This window comes from Falco cherrug, chromosome 4 (genome assembly GCF_023634085.1).
Source record: "Falco cherrug isolate bFalChe1 chromosome 4, bFalChe1.pri, whole genome shotgun sequence".
Classification (NCBI taxonomy): domain Eukaryota; kingdom Metazoa; phylum Chordata; class Aves; order Falconiformes; family Falconidae; genus Falco; species Falco cherrug.
In genome coordinates, this window is record NC_073700.1 from 26,589,399 (window position 1) to 26,605,209 (window position 15,811).

The following is a 15,811-nucleotide window of genomic DNA, read 5'->3' on the forward strand; positions in this document are numbered from 1 at the left end:
CACAGCATCCCCTTCCCGCCTCAGGAACACGGCTTCCCGGCCCCAGCCACTGGGCGAGCGGGGTTTTCAGACCACAGGCACAACAAATAGACTTGACAAACCAACTTTCAAGCAAATGATCTTTTATTGCACATAAGGATACAGAACTGAATAATTTCAAAGTGTTCCAGCTGTGAACACGCAGTTATTGCCACATCCCTACCACCAAAGTCAGGAATAAACCTTAGCACAGATGCATTAGGAAACAGGAATGCTCTTATTGCAGCACTAGATGCACAGAGATCACTCCACCCAGCATGCATGCCACAACAGGCAACATTTTTTATCAGCCTGTCAGGTAACACATTAAATTTCCCACAATGATTACATATTCATTCCATTTCCTGGAATTAATGGTTATATTTACAGTGTCAATACACATGCAGCCTAGGTCTCCAAGGGACCCCATGGGGGTCTTCAGTAGTCTCTGGCGGTCCCTAGTGGTTGTTGAAGAGATCTCTTAGTATCCTTTCCATGCACTCCGAGTCTTCTACACGTGGTCTCGTCTTGGCTCATCGCTCCATTTCCAGAGTTTCTCAAGTTCCTCACCTTGGCTTCGACTGGTTCCTGCTGGTTTACCTGCCATCCTTCAGGATGCGCCAGTCACAGTTCCAAGAATTACATCCTTGGGCGCACTGTCGTCCGAGGTCCCTTGTAACATCCCCATTGCTCTGTACAGCTGACCTTCACAAGCAAAAATGACAGAATCATTACAAAGGTGTAAGACAAGGCCATCTACCACAGGCTGCCAGCTCGCACTCGGGCAAGCCAGGCCCATGCTCAACACCGGCTGCTGGAGGGCAGGAGTCTCTGGGGAACAGCCATCACTTAAGTACACCCTACTCCCAATACCTGCTCAGCACAGGAGTTATAGGAACATGGGTTTCACTCCCCACAAGGTACTGTGGGGAATAAGCTTAATGTTCCCTATACTGTCGGCACAGTTATCTCACCAGGGGCCACAAGAGACCTCAAGTGATTTTCGACTGCGCCTACAGCTAACGTCCCACGGAACACCTCCCCAGGCCGCTAAACCAGGCCCTCCCCCACACCAAACCGCCACCACCTCAGACAACGCAAAAACTTAACAGGATTATTTTTGTTTTTAAAAGCTCAAGGACTGCAGAAAGCGGGAGACCACATGCCCACCCTCAAGAGTATGCCCAGAGCCCCTCACCTACCCTCAGACAACCTCAGACTGAGTGTTACGTGCCTGCGCGCCTTTTATGTAGGGCTGGCGCACGCGCGCTGCTGCCCCGCACCATGTATAAGGGAGAAGGAAGGCGCCGCTCTGCCTCGCGGTGTATTCCTCATGCAGAGCGCGGGGCTGGCACAGCCGGGCGGTGTTCTCGCGAGAGCCGAGGGACTATAAATAGCGAGCGCGAGGGCAGCAAGGCCTTCTACGCTGAGAGAACACGTAAGTGCGGTAGCCTGGCGGTATGGCGGCGCGGCCTGTGCCCCATCCGCACCCATCGGGGCCGCCGGGCCCTGCTGGCCTGCCCGGCTGCGGTGGTGGTGCCTCAGTTAACTTCTCCTTCTCTGTTCTAGCAAATGGCGGACGACGCCGGTGCTGCGGGAGGTGCAGGAGCGGCCCGAGGGGGCTTCCGCGGCGGCTTCGGGACCGGGCTGCGGGGCCGGGGGCGCGGCCGCGGGCGGGGCCGAGGGCGAGGCCGGGGAGCTCGTGGAGGCAAGGCCGAGGATAAGGAGGTGAGCGAGCCGCGGGGCCGCCCCGGGCGGCGGGTCCTGGCTGGGCCTGCAGCCGCCCTGGAAAGTGCGCTGGTGCCGGCGGCCGGTGACGCTTCCCCACGGTTTGCTTTGCTAGTGGATTCCTGTCACCAAACTTGGTCGCCTGGTTAAGGATATGAAGATCAAGTCTCTTGAGGAGATCTATCTATTCTCGCTTCCCATCAAGGTAAGCTGCTGCGAACACTGCAGCAACGTGCAGCACGGCCTTAATCTAAATTGTAGGGGTCGCAGTAGTTGCTGTACTTGCTCTTTGGGATGCTTAGGTTGAGTGTTGGAGACACAAACCCGTAGAAGCAGAAGGCTGGTGCAGTCACCTGCAGTGAAGTGTGGTGCGTTGTATATTGTGTTCTGCCTTGTCTGGCAGCGTGTTGCAGAAGTGTTTCTGTAATAGTTCTGCTCAGTGATGGGGGGTGGGAAATTAACTTGCTATGTTGGCCTGCCTAACAAGCTCCAGTAAGCTTATGCCTGCAAAATCTGACATACTTAACTACCTATTACTTCAAATATATGTATGTAGGGTTGTTGAACTCAATTGTAGGAGCCTTATTAGCTGAGTTTAGCTTCTTAAAGAAGTGTGGCCTTGTGTGTTGAAATGACTGAGTTTTGCAGGAGTCGGAGATCATCGATTTCTTCCTGGGGTCTTCTCTGAAAGATGAGGTCTTGAAGATCATGCCTGTCCAGAAACAGACACGTGCTGGTCAGCGTACCAGGTTTAAGGTAGCCTGTTTCTTCTGATTTCTCCTGGTGTGTGTTGTCTGCTGCTTTTTTGGTATCATTAATAAAGTAGTTCAAATACCTTTAGGTTTTTTTGTAGCATCTAGTAAATATTTATGGGTATGGGTATCAGCTTGTGTAGCTGACAGTTGCTGGATTAACTTCAAAATCCTAGCAGTATGTACAAATGTTACTTGAAACGGTTCTAGTGCAAAATTAAGTCATATTTACACAGCATTGTTGGCTTCTCAGGGGCTATAGCAGAGAGAGAAGTCTGAGGTGTAAGGTGGGAATGCTGCTTGGAAATGATCTGGACTTCTGACCCAGTATAAGGCTGTGGCAGGGAATTGAATTCCAGTTCTTCAGCCTGAACAAGTTTTGACTGAAGGATGAGCTCTAAGGGGAAAAATGGCTGCTTGAGCTGTGAGCTCTGCTGTGCAAGTTTTAGTAGGTGATGTTTTGATTGTACTTGGGAGTGAGCTGTGTTGGACCCTGATGGACTGTTCTCTGCTGAGTGTTCTTGTGCAGCACAGCTGCCACTGAGCACTTTTCTCTCAACCCTAGGCTTTTGTTGCTATCGGGGACTACAATGGTCACGTTGGTCTTGGTGTTAAATGCTCTAAAGAAGTTGCCACTGCTATTCGTGGGGCAATCATTTTGGCGAAGTTATCCATTGTACCTGTACGACGAGGCTACTGGGGGAACAAGATCGGCAAGCCCCACACCGTGCCGTGCAAGGTGAGGCAGGCCTGCTCTTGGTGATTGTGCCGCAATGTTTCGGGAACTCTAACCTGTTGTGTTTGTGTAGGTCACTGGCCGCTGTGGGTCTGTCCTGGTGCGCCTGATCCCAGCTCCCCGTGGTACAGGGATTGTGTCTGCCCCTGTCCCCAAGAAGCTGCTGATGATGGCTGGTATCGATGACTGCTATACCTCAGCCAGGGGCTGCACCGCCACCCTTGGCAACTTCGGTGAGCTCTAGCATTCCGTGTTGTAGCTTAGCTGAACGTATTGCCACTTTTGTCATTGACAAGGACACAACATACCCATTTCTGTAGTATTGTTCTAATCTGTGTTAAAACAAAAACTTCTAGTGGACAAGCAGAAGTGAAGACTGCTGCTGATAGCTGTTAAAATGCAGGTTAGTCCTGCTGTACTTGGTCCTGAAGTCTTACTGTAAAAGTTAATTACAGTAAATTGTCTTTTTACATGCACATTGATACTAAAAAAGAAATCTCCCAATCTGCGCGATTGCACTTGTCTGAGGTAGTGTAATTGTCGTAAATGGAGAGAGAAAGAAACTCGAGTTTTGTGTGTACATCAGAGAGAACCTGCTGTGGTCTCCCTGTTCCTTCCTAAATTCTACATTTTTGGAGTGGAGTGGGTGGGCACTAGTGAGCTGGGCTCTGTAGTGCTGATGTGCAGGGTGTGACTTCTGTCTGTAGCTAAAGCCACCTTCGATGCCATCTCCAAGACCTACAGTTACCTGACTCCCGACCTCTGGAAAGAGACTGTGTTCACCAAGTCTCCTTACCAGGTGAGTGTTGCTGCAGTTTGCAGCTCCAGTGTGACCCTCCCTTCCCTCTGAAGTTCAGGTACTCCCAAAAATGGGAGAGCTGCAGTCAGAGCTGGGTGCCAGGCAGAATGGGGTTTTCTTTCTTTCAACATGCAGTTGAAAATGGCAATTCATGGACAAAGGAAATAGGAAAGCTTTGTACCAACTAAAAATAAGTTGTATCTGAACTACCCCAGCTGCCACAACACACACCTTGTTGGAAAGGGATACACTGCTGAGAATCTCAGGAGAGTGGTTTAAGAAAATAACACACTTGTATTTATTTTTTTGCAGGAGTTCACTGACCATCTAGCGAAGACTCACACCAGAGTCTCGGTGCAGAGAACCCAGGCAGCTGCTGTGGCAACAACTTAAGTGGGTTTTGTACCAGACAATAAAGTGATCAGTGAACAAGAGATGGCGATTGGTGTGATGGGATGGTTAATGCACTGGGCAGATGGATTAAATATCTGCTGGGGATGTGAGTAGGTTCATGTCCGTGGGCCACAGCCTGAACCTCTGTTGAATGAAATAGTGTGTTAATGTTGTACTCATCCTTGTTAATCATGTATTAATCCTAAATGGGGTCTAGAAGCAGCAGGACAGCATGTAATCTTTATCTGAACTGTGGGAATTTTCTGCCAGGGCTGGGCAGAGCAGTGTTTCTGTTGGCTCACAGAGGTGAGGGGAAATCACAGTTAAGGCAAGTGGGGTGCCTGGAGTTAGGGGCTGACCATGGTTTAAAGGATGGTAACAATCAACTGGAATTCAAAGATCAATGCAAAGCTGAAAAAGAAATCTGTTAAGTGTGTGCAGATCTCCAAAAGAATGAGTCTAGATTCTAGTTGTATGGCAGATGTCTGGGCTGCACATTTATTGCAGAGGTCAACAGCATCGAAATTCTGAGATGCAACATGCAGTACTGGATACAGGCACCACGGCAGGAGGTGCCAACCGTTTAGATCTATTCAGAGACATTTGCTTGTGCTTTCCTTTCCTCCATCATCCTGTGCTTCTGCTTCATCAGGCATGTCCTTGCATTTCCATGGACACCAAGATCACCGTCTGAAAAGAAAGTAAGCGTCTGAAGAGTGCCTTCCAGCAGCTGAAAAGAAATAAGCCCCTCTGTTCCAGGTGAAGTCAGAGATGTGGCTTAAGACCTGCTTCGTGCTGTCACAGCTGCAGCAGAGTTGCTGTGGCTCTTGCTGTACTCACATCTGTCCTGGTAGGCCTTGGTGACCTGCACCAGCAGCTCCATCTCCTTGGCGCAGTTCTGGAACTGGTTGGGTCCTTCCCTCTGCTTGCATGCGCCTAGCCTTTCCCGGACTATCTCCACAATTTCTTGATCAACCATCCTGCAGGAACCACAGAATGGTCAGGGTTGGAAGGGGGGCCTCTGGATATAATCTACTCCAAAAAAAGAAAGGAAGGGTGACAATGAATGCGACCACAGCCAAGAGATGATAGAAAAGCTGAACAAAGGGGTGATGACACCCTGCAGAAGGTCAGCTCTGGGGTTTTACAGGATCCTGGTCAGTCCTGCAGCAGTGCTGTAGGCACCAGGCAGTGCTGGGGGATGTGTCCCAGTGCCACCCTACTCAGCCCCAGCATGCTGCAGGGCACCGCTGGACTAGGGAACGGGTGTTCTGTAACGGAGTGGGCAGGAGGTGCCTCAACACCTCAAAGCCCACAAAAATGCTGCGAGTTCAAGCCAGCTGCTGCAGTTCCCAGGGCTGGCTAACCACAGCAGTGTGCTCTGCAGCAGCCTCACCTGGGGACAGCCTGTGACACCCATACCTGTCCCTCCTCCACTGTGCTTCAGCCTCGAAGAAGCAGAGGTAGTCGCCCTCCAGACACTCACTCAGGTCAGGCACGCGGCGAAACTTCTGGTGGTAATAGTAGTACCTGTTCTTGGCTTGCTGGCGCTCGATCCACTCTGCAGCAACAGCCCCGCAGTCAGACACCCCCAGCCCACAACCAGCAAAGGGCAGCACAGCCCCAGTGCCTGCCGTGGCCTCGCTGCCCTGTCCGCTGCCTTCCCAGGCAGCTCTGCAGCAGCACCCCTGTGTCTCTGCATCCAGCTCGGTGTTCCTGGCACCTGTGTGCTCTGTCTGTGTGTCTGTCCCTAGTCTGAGCGTGTCCAGCTCAGTGCTTCTGTCCCTTGTCTGTGTGCATCCAGCTCAGTGCTGCTGTCCCCTGCATGCCCATCTCTGTTTGCCCCTCGTCTGTGTGTGCCCAGCTCGGTATTCCCAGCCCCCGCACGCCCATCCACATGTCTGTCCCTAGTCTGTGCATCCAGCTCGGTGTTCCTGGGCCCTGCATGTCTACCCTGTGTCGCGTGTCCCAGTGTCTAGGCCGTGTCCTTGTGTGTCCCATCTCCCTGGGCCTGTCCCGGTGGCCGTGCCCTTGCCTCTTTGCCTCGGTGCCCGGGTCCCCATGCTACGTCGCGGCCCAGCTCCCGCTACGCATCACGAAGCGGCGCTAGTGAGGGGGCCCGGGAGCGGGGAGTCTCGGGTCTCGGCCCGTCGGTACCTCGGACGAAGGTGACTGGCGCATCGACGACATAGTTGAAGACGGTCTGGAAGAAGGTGACCGGGTTGGGCACCGAGGTGGTCCTCTCGGAGACGGGGGTGCGGGTCGGGGGCACCTTGTACGCCTCCCAGTCCCTGTCCTCCGGCATGGCGGCGGCGGCGGGCCCGGCGGGAGGCGCGGACAAGATGGCGGCGCCCCTCCCCGGGCCGGCGCGGGGTCAGAGGGCGCCGCTCTGCGCAGGCGCCGCCGCGCGCGGTGCATGCTGGGAGCTGCAGTGCCCCGGGGCAGGGCCGGGCCCGGCGGGCTCAGGCCGCGGCAGCGCAGGGGCCCCACCCGCTGCCTCCGCCTCTTCTCCGGTCGGAATCGCCAGTATCACCAGCATCACACCGTCTGTTTTCTTACCTGGGCTTACAGAGGGGTTTTAGTCTGTCCCTACCCAGCGCAGCCGGCTGCACCGAGCTGGGGGTGCCCGGCATGGGCCTGGGCCGCTCTGGGTGCGCGGTGCCTCATTAGGAAGCTGAGCTAATTGCTGCCATCCACGTTCAAGTTGTTTAGGAGGGAGATGTGTAAACTGAGACACTGGCAACTGACCTTTATCATGCCGCATCTGCTATGTCTAACCTGCCAGCCTGGCGGAGCATGAGAGGAATATAGCAGCGGGTGAAGTTAGTAGCTAAATTTGTGTCTTCAGACCGAGAACCATCTTAAGTGTTCGGCTGGAGGGGCCCTTGCCACAGCCGCCTCCTGCTGCCGAGCCGGGCTGAAGCCGTCCCATGGTTTGTAAAGCTGGCACCGCTGTCTGGGGAGTGTGTGACAGGAACCGAGCAGGGCTGGCTTACTGGTGCCACTGGTGCGGCTGGACCGGGCTCGAACCCCACATAGTTCCGCTTGGGCTGGAAAATCAGCTTGGTGGAGCGTGCAGCCCGGTGCCGGACTGCTCTTCGTAAGGAGGGAGCTGCAGTGGATGCGGAACTAACCCTGCGCTGCTTGTGCTGGCCCGTTCCCCTGCCTTGGAGCCAATTGTGTGAGAACTTGTCCGTGTCTCTAAAGTGCTGTTGCTTTCTCTCTGTCTGGCTCAGCATGACCTTGCAATGGGGGTTTATATATTTAGCTCTTCTAATCTGGTTTTCAAGGTGTATATTCAACCTGTACATGTTCTTATTACAGATTCCTTTGGGCATCCTTTCCCATTTTTTCTGATCGTTAGCTGTGCTTGTTTGGTGCCGTTTGCCTTGACGACACGAGGCCCATGAATTCTGAGCGGGCCCTTTTGGTGCTGCAGAATACAGAATAAGTCATTATAATTAACATCACAGAAGGGCAGACCTATTAAAGAATGTATTTCTCCTTCAAAGTTCTCAAACAGAAGGAGGGAGACCGTGTTCAAGTGTTTTTTTTATTTAACTGGTATCATTTGTCTAGGAACTTCCTAAATTCTTCCTTGCACATGAAGGAAGCTCGAACAAAATCCCATTCTGTCATGAGTTCTTTTATTGTGTTGGAATTGAGGAAGAGCCCAGAATCCCTCCAGCATTCACTGATGTTGAAGGGGAGATTTCCTGTTGTGCTTTGTATCCCAGCATCTTCTAGGACTTGAAAGTGAAGCTGATCTTCATTGTTCTTCCTCTCCACAGTCCCACCGCAAGTTCTCTGCTCCCAGGCATGGCCACCTGGGCTTTCTCCCCCATAAGAGAAGCCGTCGCCACCGAGGGAAGGTGAAGACATGGCCTAAGGATGATCCCAGCAAACCAGTCCACCTGACAGCTTTCCTGGGCTACAAAGCTGGCATGACACACGTTGTGCGGGAGGTGCACAGGCCTGGGCTCAGTAAGGCTTGACTGAAGAAGGAAGGGAGCCATATCCATGAGGGGAAACAAGGGGACAGGCTTGTTGGTGGGCAGGGCTGCTCCTGGGAGTGGGTGGTGGAGCACATAGCTGCCAGGCTCTCTCCTGTAATGCCATCCAGATCTTGCATGGCCAAAGGCCACCTCATGGCCAGCGTGAGCTGTGTTTGGGGGTCCCTGGGAAGTCCCCGCAGTGATATGGTGACTGGTGGTTTGTTGGATCCTGCTGGCAGAAGGACCTTGAAGAGTAACTGCCTTAGCAATCCTGGGCTTGAAGCATCCTGCTGGGAAGTTTATAATGTTAGCCTCTGGGACATCCACAGGGTCAGAGCCAAACTCCAGGGCAAGAACCATCCAACGTACTGCTTCCCCCAACCTGGGGAAGGGGGTTCAAGTGTCCTGGGCCACGGACTCTAACCTGTTCAGTGTCTGGGAATGGAACCCTGTGTGGTCCTCCAGCGGGTGGGAGATGGAACGGCTGAGGTTGGCTGTGGGACCAGAGCGTGGCCTTCCCCTAGCACATTGCTCGCTCGCTGTAGTGGTGTGGGTCACCACGGCACCATGGAATGATCTGATCCTAGAGCATTTCCCTTCGCTGTCTTGCAGAGGTCTCCAAGAGGGAGGAGGTAGAGGCTGTGACAATCGTTGAGACCCCCCCAATGGTGGTGGTGGGAGTCGTGGGGTATGTAGAAACACCAAAGGGCTTGAGGAATTTCAAGACTGTTTTTGCTGAGCACATCAGCGATGAGTGCCGGCGGCGCTTCTACAAGAACTGGTACGTGCCTCCGTGGCTGGGGAGGGTCCCTGGGGCACTGCATGTGAGGAGTCCCTCGCAGGTCTTTCCCACAGGCTCTCTGAGATGCCCAGCCATTACAAACAGCTCAGCTGCTGGCAGCTGGCTCTGGGGTGGAGTGAAACTGCTATTTATTTAGTCATGCACAGAGATACTGCAAACAGCTTGATGCTGGGAACCAGCATATGCATATGTAAATTTATTCCAATAGTTGAACTAAGTTAGCTCTCCACAATATCATATGGCAGCGGGTGCTGCAGGTTTGTTTTCCTTTGTGTAGGTCAGGTTCATCAACTCTCCATTAAACTGGAATATTTGAGCTGAGGCACCAAAGAATGGAGTAAAACCAGATTTGTCAGAGGGAAAATTGATGCAGAATGTGACCCCTGGTCCTTCTAAACATCAACACCCCAAACCCCACCAGCAGAGAGGAAAATGGAAATGTGAATTTCATAACTGTAGGAATCATGTCTCCTGTGAAAGTGCCATTGAGATCCACCCACCACATGCCTCTGATCTCTGTCAGAGGCTGTTTTCTCCTTTCTCCACTTAGCTCCGATTTTGCGCTTGTATTTTGATGGCACTGAGCCAGTCAGTGGGAGACAACTGGATTCCTCATGCAAAAAGGTTTGAATTACCAGCCCTTTCCACAGCTCATTATTCACTTTCCTCTTCCCACCTCAAAGCCCTGTGTCGTGGCCCTGACAGTGAGGTGAGGTTCAGGTATCCACAGGTACCTTGTCCCTCCAGGGAAGTGCCTGGCAAGGTGATGTCCCCCTACGCTGTGCTGTGTCAGGGCACAGCAAGGTGCAGAAACACTTCACTGTTCAGCTCTGCTGGATGTTAAACGCTTTTTTTTCTTTTTTAGGCACAAAAGCAAGAAGAAGGCGTTCACCAAGTACTGCAAAAAATGGCAGGATGAGGATGGCAAAAAGCAGCTGGAGAAGGATTTTGCAGCTATGAAAAAGTACTGCAAGGTCATTCGTGTGATTGTGCACACACAGGTCAGAGCCTTACCTGGGGGGGTGGACAAGGGGGGCTGAGGGACTTCCTCAGCTCGGGCATGTGGTGAGGGCTGGGAGCTGGGATCGTGGGGGTGTCTTGGTGGGGTCATAGGAGACTGAGCAGGCAGATGCCAGTCAGAGGGTGTGGGACAGGGCGTGCAGGCAATGGGAGGTGCTGGCTGACCTTTCCAGCTACCTCCTGACACCAACCCTGTCGCTTTGAGCTGGACTCAGCAGAGCTCCCTGCTACAGAATTGCTGCAGGGAGCTGTGGCTCAGGCATGCCAGGAAGCCCACACACTCCATGGAGGAGAGTGGACATTGTGCAGAGCCTCAGCAGGTGGTGAGCCCTGTGTCAGCGAGGGACCTTTAGGCCCCATGATCACCTCAAATTAGCAACTGGTGTCAAATGTTTTGGGCAAAAATAACCCATGGGCAGGCACAGTTTTGCTGGATGCTGATTGCTGGATACACTGGGCCCATTTTCATGCTGATCCCTGGAGTTAACAGCTGCTTTGGAGTCTGGGGCAGAGCTAAACTTGCTTAAGGCTTCAGTTGTGTCTGGCACAGAACCTCAAGGTCCTGCTGTGGCTATTTAGCAGGGGCTTTGCGGAGGGAGCTGGGACTGGGAGGGATTGGAGGCATCTCTTGATGGGAACTAGAAATAACTGCTCAGTCTGGAAGCAGAGGTGGAGCACGACCAAAGGAGAGGTGCTGACTCTGGTGTGGAGCCAGAGCTGCGTCTTGGCTGGTTGCAGTGTCCAGCCTCAGACGGTGCCCTGGTGATGGGCTCCTCTGGGATTTTTACCATGGCTGTTGCTACTGTGCTTAACTCTTGGGGTAGGCTGGTCTGTTCCTGTGCTCTCCCTGGAGAGAGGGTGTGCATCAGCTCCTGCCTGGAATGGGAGCACTGGGAGATGGGGTGGTTGGGCTCAAGGACAAGGAGTTGGCTCCAAGAGGTCCCAAATATATAGACCTGCTGACCCAGGTGGCTGCCTGATATGAAAGGGGTTGACAGCATGGTAGAGAGGGGTGGTGAAGAGCTGGCTCTGCTCACCCACTATGCCCCTCACAAATTGTGAGTGATGCAGCCCTGCTTGCCTGTTCATGTCTGTGGGGCAAGGGGCTACATTTTGCCCTAACGCCCTGTCTAATGCAGATGAAGCTGCTCCCACTGCGGCAGAAGAAGGCCCACGTGATGGAGATCCAGCTGAATGGTGGGACAGTGGCTGAAAAGGTTGACTGGGTTCGTGAGAGGCTGGAGAAGCAGGTCTCTGTGCACAATGTCTTCAGCCAGAATGAGATGATTGATGTCATTGGCGTGACCAAGGGGCATGGGATGAAAGGTACAGAGCGAGGAGACCCTTGCCAGGGGCTTGGTTTCTGTCTTTCTCATGTGGCACTGCCCATACGAGAGCGCTGGGGCAGGGGAGTGTTAGCCCTGCTGAGAACCCACCAATTCATTACACAGAGGGTAGCAAAGAGCCTCTGGATCTCAGTCATGACACACAGTTCCATTGTAGCAGAGCTTAGTTTCCTTGATTTCAGTAAAGGCCATGTTGTCTTCTGTGTCCAGAGTCCTCCCGGGAGGCTCAGAGGCACCGTGAGTACGTATAGCCATTGGACTTCTCACAAACCCCACGTGTGTGGAGGTGTGGGTGTTTCTGTGTGTGTGTGCGTGGATGTGCTCAGCAGGAACATATCACAGTCTGATTAGATCCATGGGAAGTGAGAACAGTTCTGTGCGCTGGCCTCTCACGGTGGTGACAGCTCTTGGTCTCCTTCCAACACAGTGTATTCTGAGAACTGCAGAATGATGAGACTCTCCCCTCTTCAGCACTCAGACGCCAGCCCTGAATCTCCCCGGTGTTCTCACCGCCCTGTCCGTTCACACTTCCAGGGGTGACAAGCCGTTGGCACACCAAGAAGCTCCCCAGGAAGACGCACAAGGGCTTGCGCAAAGTTGCCTGCATCGGAGCCTGGCACCCAGCCCGGGTTGGCTACTCCATTGCTCGGGCTGGCCAGAAGGGCTACCACCACCGCACGGAGCTCAACAAGAAGGTATGGCCCAGATGGGCTCCCTCAGAGCACTGCTGCACCTTCCTGCCTTCCTTCCTCTTGTGCTGTCACCACCCTTTGTACGGTGGCCTCTGTTCCCCCAGCCTCTCAGATGTTTCCCTAGGGATCTGTAGTGCTCTTGCTCTCCGTGGCTTACTCGGTGCTTTTTCCCTGCTCAGGGGACACATCGCAGGGGGTGGGCACATCTTGGTGAACACCACGTCATCCCTATGACATCCCTCAGTGAGGGGGCAGGAAAGTCGCCGTCTCCATTTCCTTTCTGTTCCTAGATTTACCGCATTGGCCATGGGATCCATGTGGAGGATGGCAAAGTGGTGAAGAACAATGCCTCGACACACTACGATGTCACGGAGAAGACCATTACGCCTCTGGTAAGGGCTGAGGGGGTAACAGCGCTGTGACTGGCCCTGGCTGCAGGAATCCAGGCCAAGAAAGTAATTCACTGGCTGGTGACAGCTGCATAGGAAATGGTTTGAAGGAAATTCACTGAAAGAAATGCAGTTAATCCTTTCCTCGTGGACATGGAAAACCATCTCTGTGAGGTGTTTTTTTAGGCCCATTGGTAGACCCAGACATTTAACTTTCAGTTGATAACTTGGGCAGAAACTGTGAACTTTGTTTAAAAAGAAAAAGAAGTCTAAATTATATAAAAAATCTGATACTTAACAGATAAACATTACTTGGTTTAAAAATTCACTTTTGCTTATTAAAAACTGTTAACTCAGGAGTCTAGCCAGCTCTGCTCTCTATTCACCCACATCCCTCCAGAGAAGGAAGCAGGGTTACTGGTTGCCAGCTTTTACGGGGTGTTCCTTAGCTGGGATCATGCAGTCAGTGTGGCTGTCATGCTGTGGCGGTCCTAAGCAGGCGACCTGAAAGGTGCAGGGTGTTGTTAGCTGGAACGACTGTCACTCACTACCTTCTTCCGTAGAAAATGCCACTTGTGGATGCGTCTGCTCCCATCCAGCTTTTCTGCCAACCCTCTCTCTGTCTCTCCCCGCAGGGTGGCTTTCCTCACTATGGGGAGGTCAACAACGACTTCCTCATGCTGAAAGGCTGCGTCGTGGGCACAAAGAAGCGTGTGCTCACCCTCCGTAAGGTGAGAGTGCAGCTGGCACTGGGGAGGGACAGTCTGTAGCTCTCTTTGAACAGATTCGCCCCGTGAAGAATGCTGCTGCCTCCAAATGCTGGGCAGGGAGACTGGTCCGGTCCTTGACTCTGCGTTGCAGAGGGCATGTGGCACATGAGTGTGGTGCTAGGTGGTTTGTGGCAGTGTGCATTTGGATGGGCTCTCTCTGGAGACAGAAGCTGCAAGCCTTTGAGGGCTGTGATGCAAGGCCAGAAATGGAAACCTTGGCCATAGGCAGGTTGTGAGGAAATGAAACGCTAAGTGAAGAGCAGGCTTGTTTCGCAGCTGCTCTGCAATCCAAGGCATCACCTGCCACATGAGCACTAGGCTGTTTCTCTGAGAGGACATATTTTTGTGGAGGTATTTGTCTAATAGGTGCAACTAGGATATTTCAACCCTGCTTCCATCAGAGCAGATGTCCAGATTTTCTGTAATGATAAGCCTGATGCATTGTGACTGTTCTTTTCCAGTCCCTTCTGGTGCATACAAGCCGCCGGGCTCAGGAAGCCATTGAACTCAAATTTATTGATACTACTTCCAAGTTTGGCCATGGCTGCTTCCAGACAGCTCAGGAGAAGCGGGCTTTCATGGTGAGTTATACTTTGTGCTGGCTCCAGCTCCCAGGCCACGCTTGCAGCTGAGGCTAAATGCAACTGATTGACTCCAACCAAGCATCTGCTTCTCGATACAACAACAGCCAAATGAATGATCGGGACTGTCTTGCATAAAAGACAGGCATGAATTCAATTCACACAACAGATATTATGCTAAGGAAGAACATGATGGTTGTGTGAGTGATCCAAGACAACCCAACTAGCAAATAATATACCATATGGTCAACCAGTTTCCATTCACCACGGGATGTTTTAAACAAGCAGTTGACTTGGCAGGCACTGCATTGGACATATGGTCCCTTTCACCCGTAATTGTGTGCTTCTTTGATTTGTTTGGAATGATTTATAACTTTAATGTTCTTAAGAGGAAAAGGTTGGGTCAAATTCAGACACAGATTTGTGATTCTCTTGTCAGGAAGCTTTCAAAGGGGCCAAGCAGTATATTTTTCTTAAATCCAGGGGAAAAAAAAAAAAAAGAAGTATTAATAAATCCAAAACAAGCAGAGTTTCTCAAATAGTTTTGCAACCTACACCAGGCTGGTGCGTAAGTCTGAATGTGAAATTGAGGAAGCGTTAAGTAAGGCAGCCCTTCAGCTAGCAGAAACGAAAGAAAACAACTGCCTGGATGCCACGCAGACGTAAAATGTGCCTAGATCTGGCCTGTTAGCTAAAACTCCCATGTGAAACTGGCTAAGCCTCCTGGCAATCTCCCTGGGAAGGGAGATTGGCTGTGCAGTGTCTTTGCAGAGCTTTTTAGAGGTTAAGCTGATTTCCTTCATCTCAGTGTTAGGAGCTTGTTCTGTGTTTTGCTCTTGCTGTCACTGCAAGTCCTGAGTAGCTGTGACAGGGATCGGAGTGACAGGAGGTGGTTTTACGTGGTTGCAGCTGTTTTCTTTGCCATTTTCCACCGTGGGGTGAGAGATTCCTGCACGTATACTCTGGTAAAACTTTACATTTGGCTGGAAGTAGAGGCACATAAGTAATTCTTGCCATCTGCTCCCGTAGGATTTATTTGTTTTGGGACAACCCCATTTCTTAGCTGGTGGAAACCCCTCAGGCTCAGTTATTAGCTGATGAGAAGCTGTGCCTTTGGTTGTGGGAGGCCTTGCCTCCTCCAGGGCTCATACAGCAGCTGCTCTACCACGGTGGGCTCCTGGAAGCATTCATCAGCACAATTACTGCTCCCCTCCATGTCCCCTGACTGCAGGCCAGCCCACCTGGCTCGCAGCAGGTCACTCATTGGTGCTCTGTGGCTGGTTTTGTGGTGTCCAGAGAAACAAACCCCTGGTGCAAGAGCAGTGATGTTCTGCTCCTGGTCCCTGCAGGGCTGGGCAGGTCCCAGGGCGGGCTGGTGAACGCACAGAGCTCCCAGCTGGGGCGCAGAGACCAGGAGCTGCCTTGCACAGCAGAAAGTGGCCAGAGCTGCATTTCTGCTCCCTGCAGCTCAGACGCAGCCTTGCAGACCAGGTTTATCTGCTACTAACGCTGAGCGCTCTCCTCTCTGCTCTCTTGCAGGGCCCTCAGAAGAAGCACTTGGTGAAAGGGAAGCCAAGTGTGCAGGAGGAGCTGTGAGGACTGAGACATGCAAGGCTACCTATCTGGGCACTTTCAATAAAGGGGCTACAAGCCATGCCTGCTCCCTGTCTTCCATCTGGGGGGGCATCTTGCCTGTATTCGGTGCTGCCGGTGGGCAACAGCGTGTCCTCAAGGCGCCTCAGCAGGTAGGGATGGGACAATTAGCGCTTGGGACTGGCCTGTATGGATGG

The 15,811-nt window shown here is 52.5% G+C and overlaps 3 protein-coding genes, 1 long non-coding RNA gene and 1 other non-coding gene across 6 annotated transcripts; 2 read left to right on the forward strand and 3 right to left on the reverse strand.

Annotated features, from left to right (window-relative positions):
- Positions 1 to 105: 105 nt before the first annotated feature.
- Positions 106 to 1,429, reverse strand: LOC129735912 (uncharacterized). Its single transcript, XR_008731863.1, has 2 exons — positions 1,221 to 1,429; positions 106 to 723 (listed from the first exon to the last, which is right to left on the reverse strand). It is a non-coding gene; the product is annotated as an uncharacterized LOC129735912 (long non-coding RNA).
- Positions 906 to 1,029, reverse strand: LOC114017243 (small nucleolar RNA ACA64). Its single transcript, XR_003562171.1, has one exon. It is a non-coding gene; the product is annotated as a small nucleolar RNA ACA64 (small nucleolar RNA).
- A 12-nt stretch (positions 1,430 to 1,441) lies between the features above and the next one.
- Positions 1,442 to 4,467, forward strand: RPS2 (ribosomal protein S2). Its single transcript, XM_055708074.1, has 8 exons — positions 1,442 to 1,456; positions 1,588 to 1,746; positions 1,862 to 1,951; positions 2,395 to 2,502; positions 3,064 to 3,237; positions 3,308 to 3,467; positions 3,942 to 4,033; positions 4,346 to 4,467. Exons 2-8 carry the CDS (start codon positions 1,591 to 1,593, stop codon positions 4,424 to 4,426), a joined length of 861 nt encoding a protein of 286 aa, XP_055564049.1. The 5' UTR covers positions 1,442 to 1,456; positions 1,588 to 1,590; the 3' UTR covers positions 4,427 to 4,467.
- A 423-nt stretch (positions 4,468 to 4,890) lies between these two features.
- NDUFB10 (NADH:ubiquinone oxidoreductase subunit B10) lies at positions 4,891 to 6,795 on the reverse strand. Its single transcript, XM_014284049.3, has 4 exons — positions 6,584 to 6,795; positions 5,849 to 5,987; positions 5,267 to 5,406; positions 4,891 to 5,116 (listed from the first exon to the last, which is right to left on the reverse strand). Exons 1-4 carry the CDS (start codon positions 6,729 to 6,731, stop codon positions 5,016 to 5,018), a joined length of 528 nt encoding a protein of 175 aa, XP_014139524.1. The 5' UTR covers positions 6,732 to 6,795; the 3' UTR covers positions 4,891 to 5,015.
- An 87-nt stretch (positions 6,796 to 6,882) lies between these two features.
- Positions 6,883 to 15,687, forward strand: RPL3L (ribosomal protein L3 like). Of its 2 annotated transcripts, none has more exons than XM_027812412.2 (10): positions 6,883 to 7,359; positions 8,218 to 8,410; positions 9,034 to 9,202; positions 10,089 to 10,224; positions 11,383 to 11,569; positions 12,124 to 12,284; positions 12,572 to 12,673; positions 13,306 to 13,401; positions 13,902 to 14,021; positions 15,561 to 15,687. In XM_027812412.2, the coding sequence occupies exons 1-10, from the start codon at positions 7,357 to 7,359 to the stop codon at positions 15,615 to 15,617; spliced, it is 1,224 nt and encodes a 407-aa protein (XP_027668213.1). In that variant the 5' UTR covers positions 6,883 to 7,356; the 3' UTR covers positions 15,618 to 15,687. The 2 variants fall into 2 exon arrangements, with proteins under 2 accessions (XP_027668213.1, XP_027668214.1); XM_027812413.2 differs by having other exon boundaries at positions 6,884 to 7,607.
- The last annotated feature ends 124 nt before the right edge of the window (positions 15,688 to 15,811 follow it).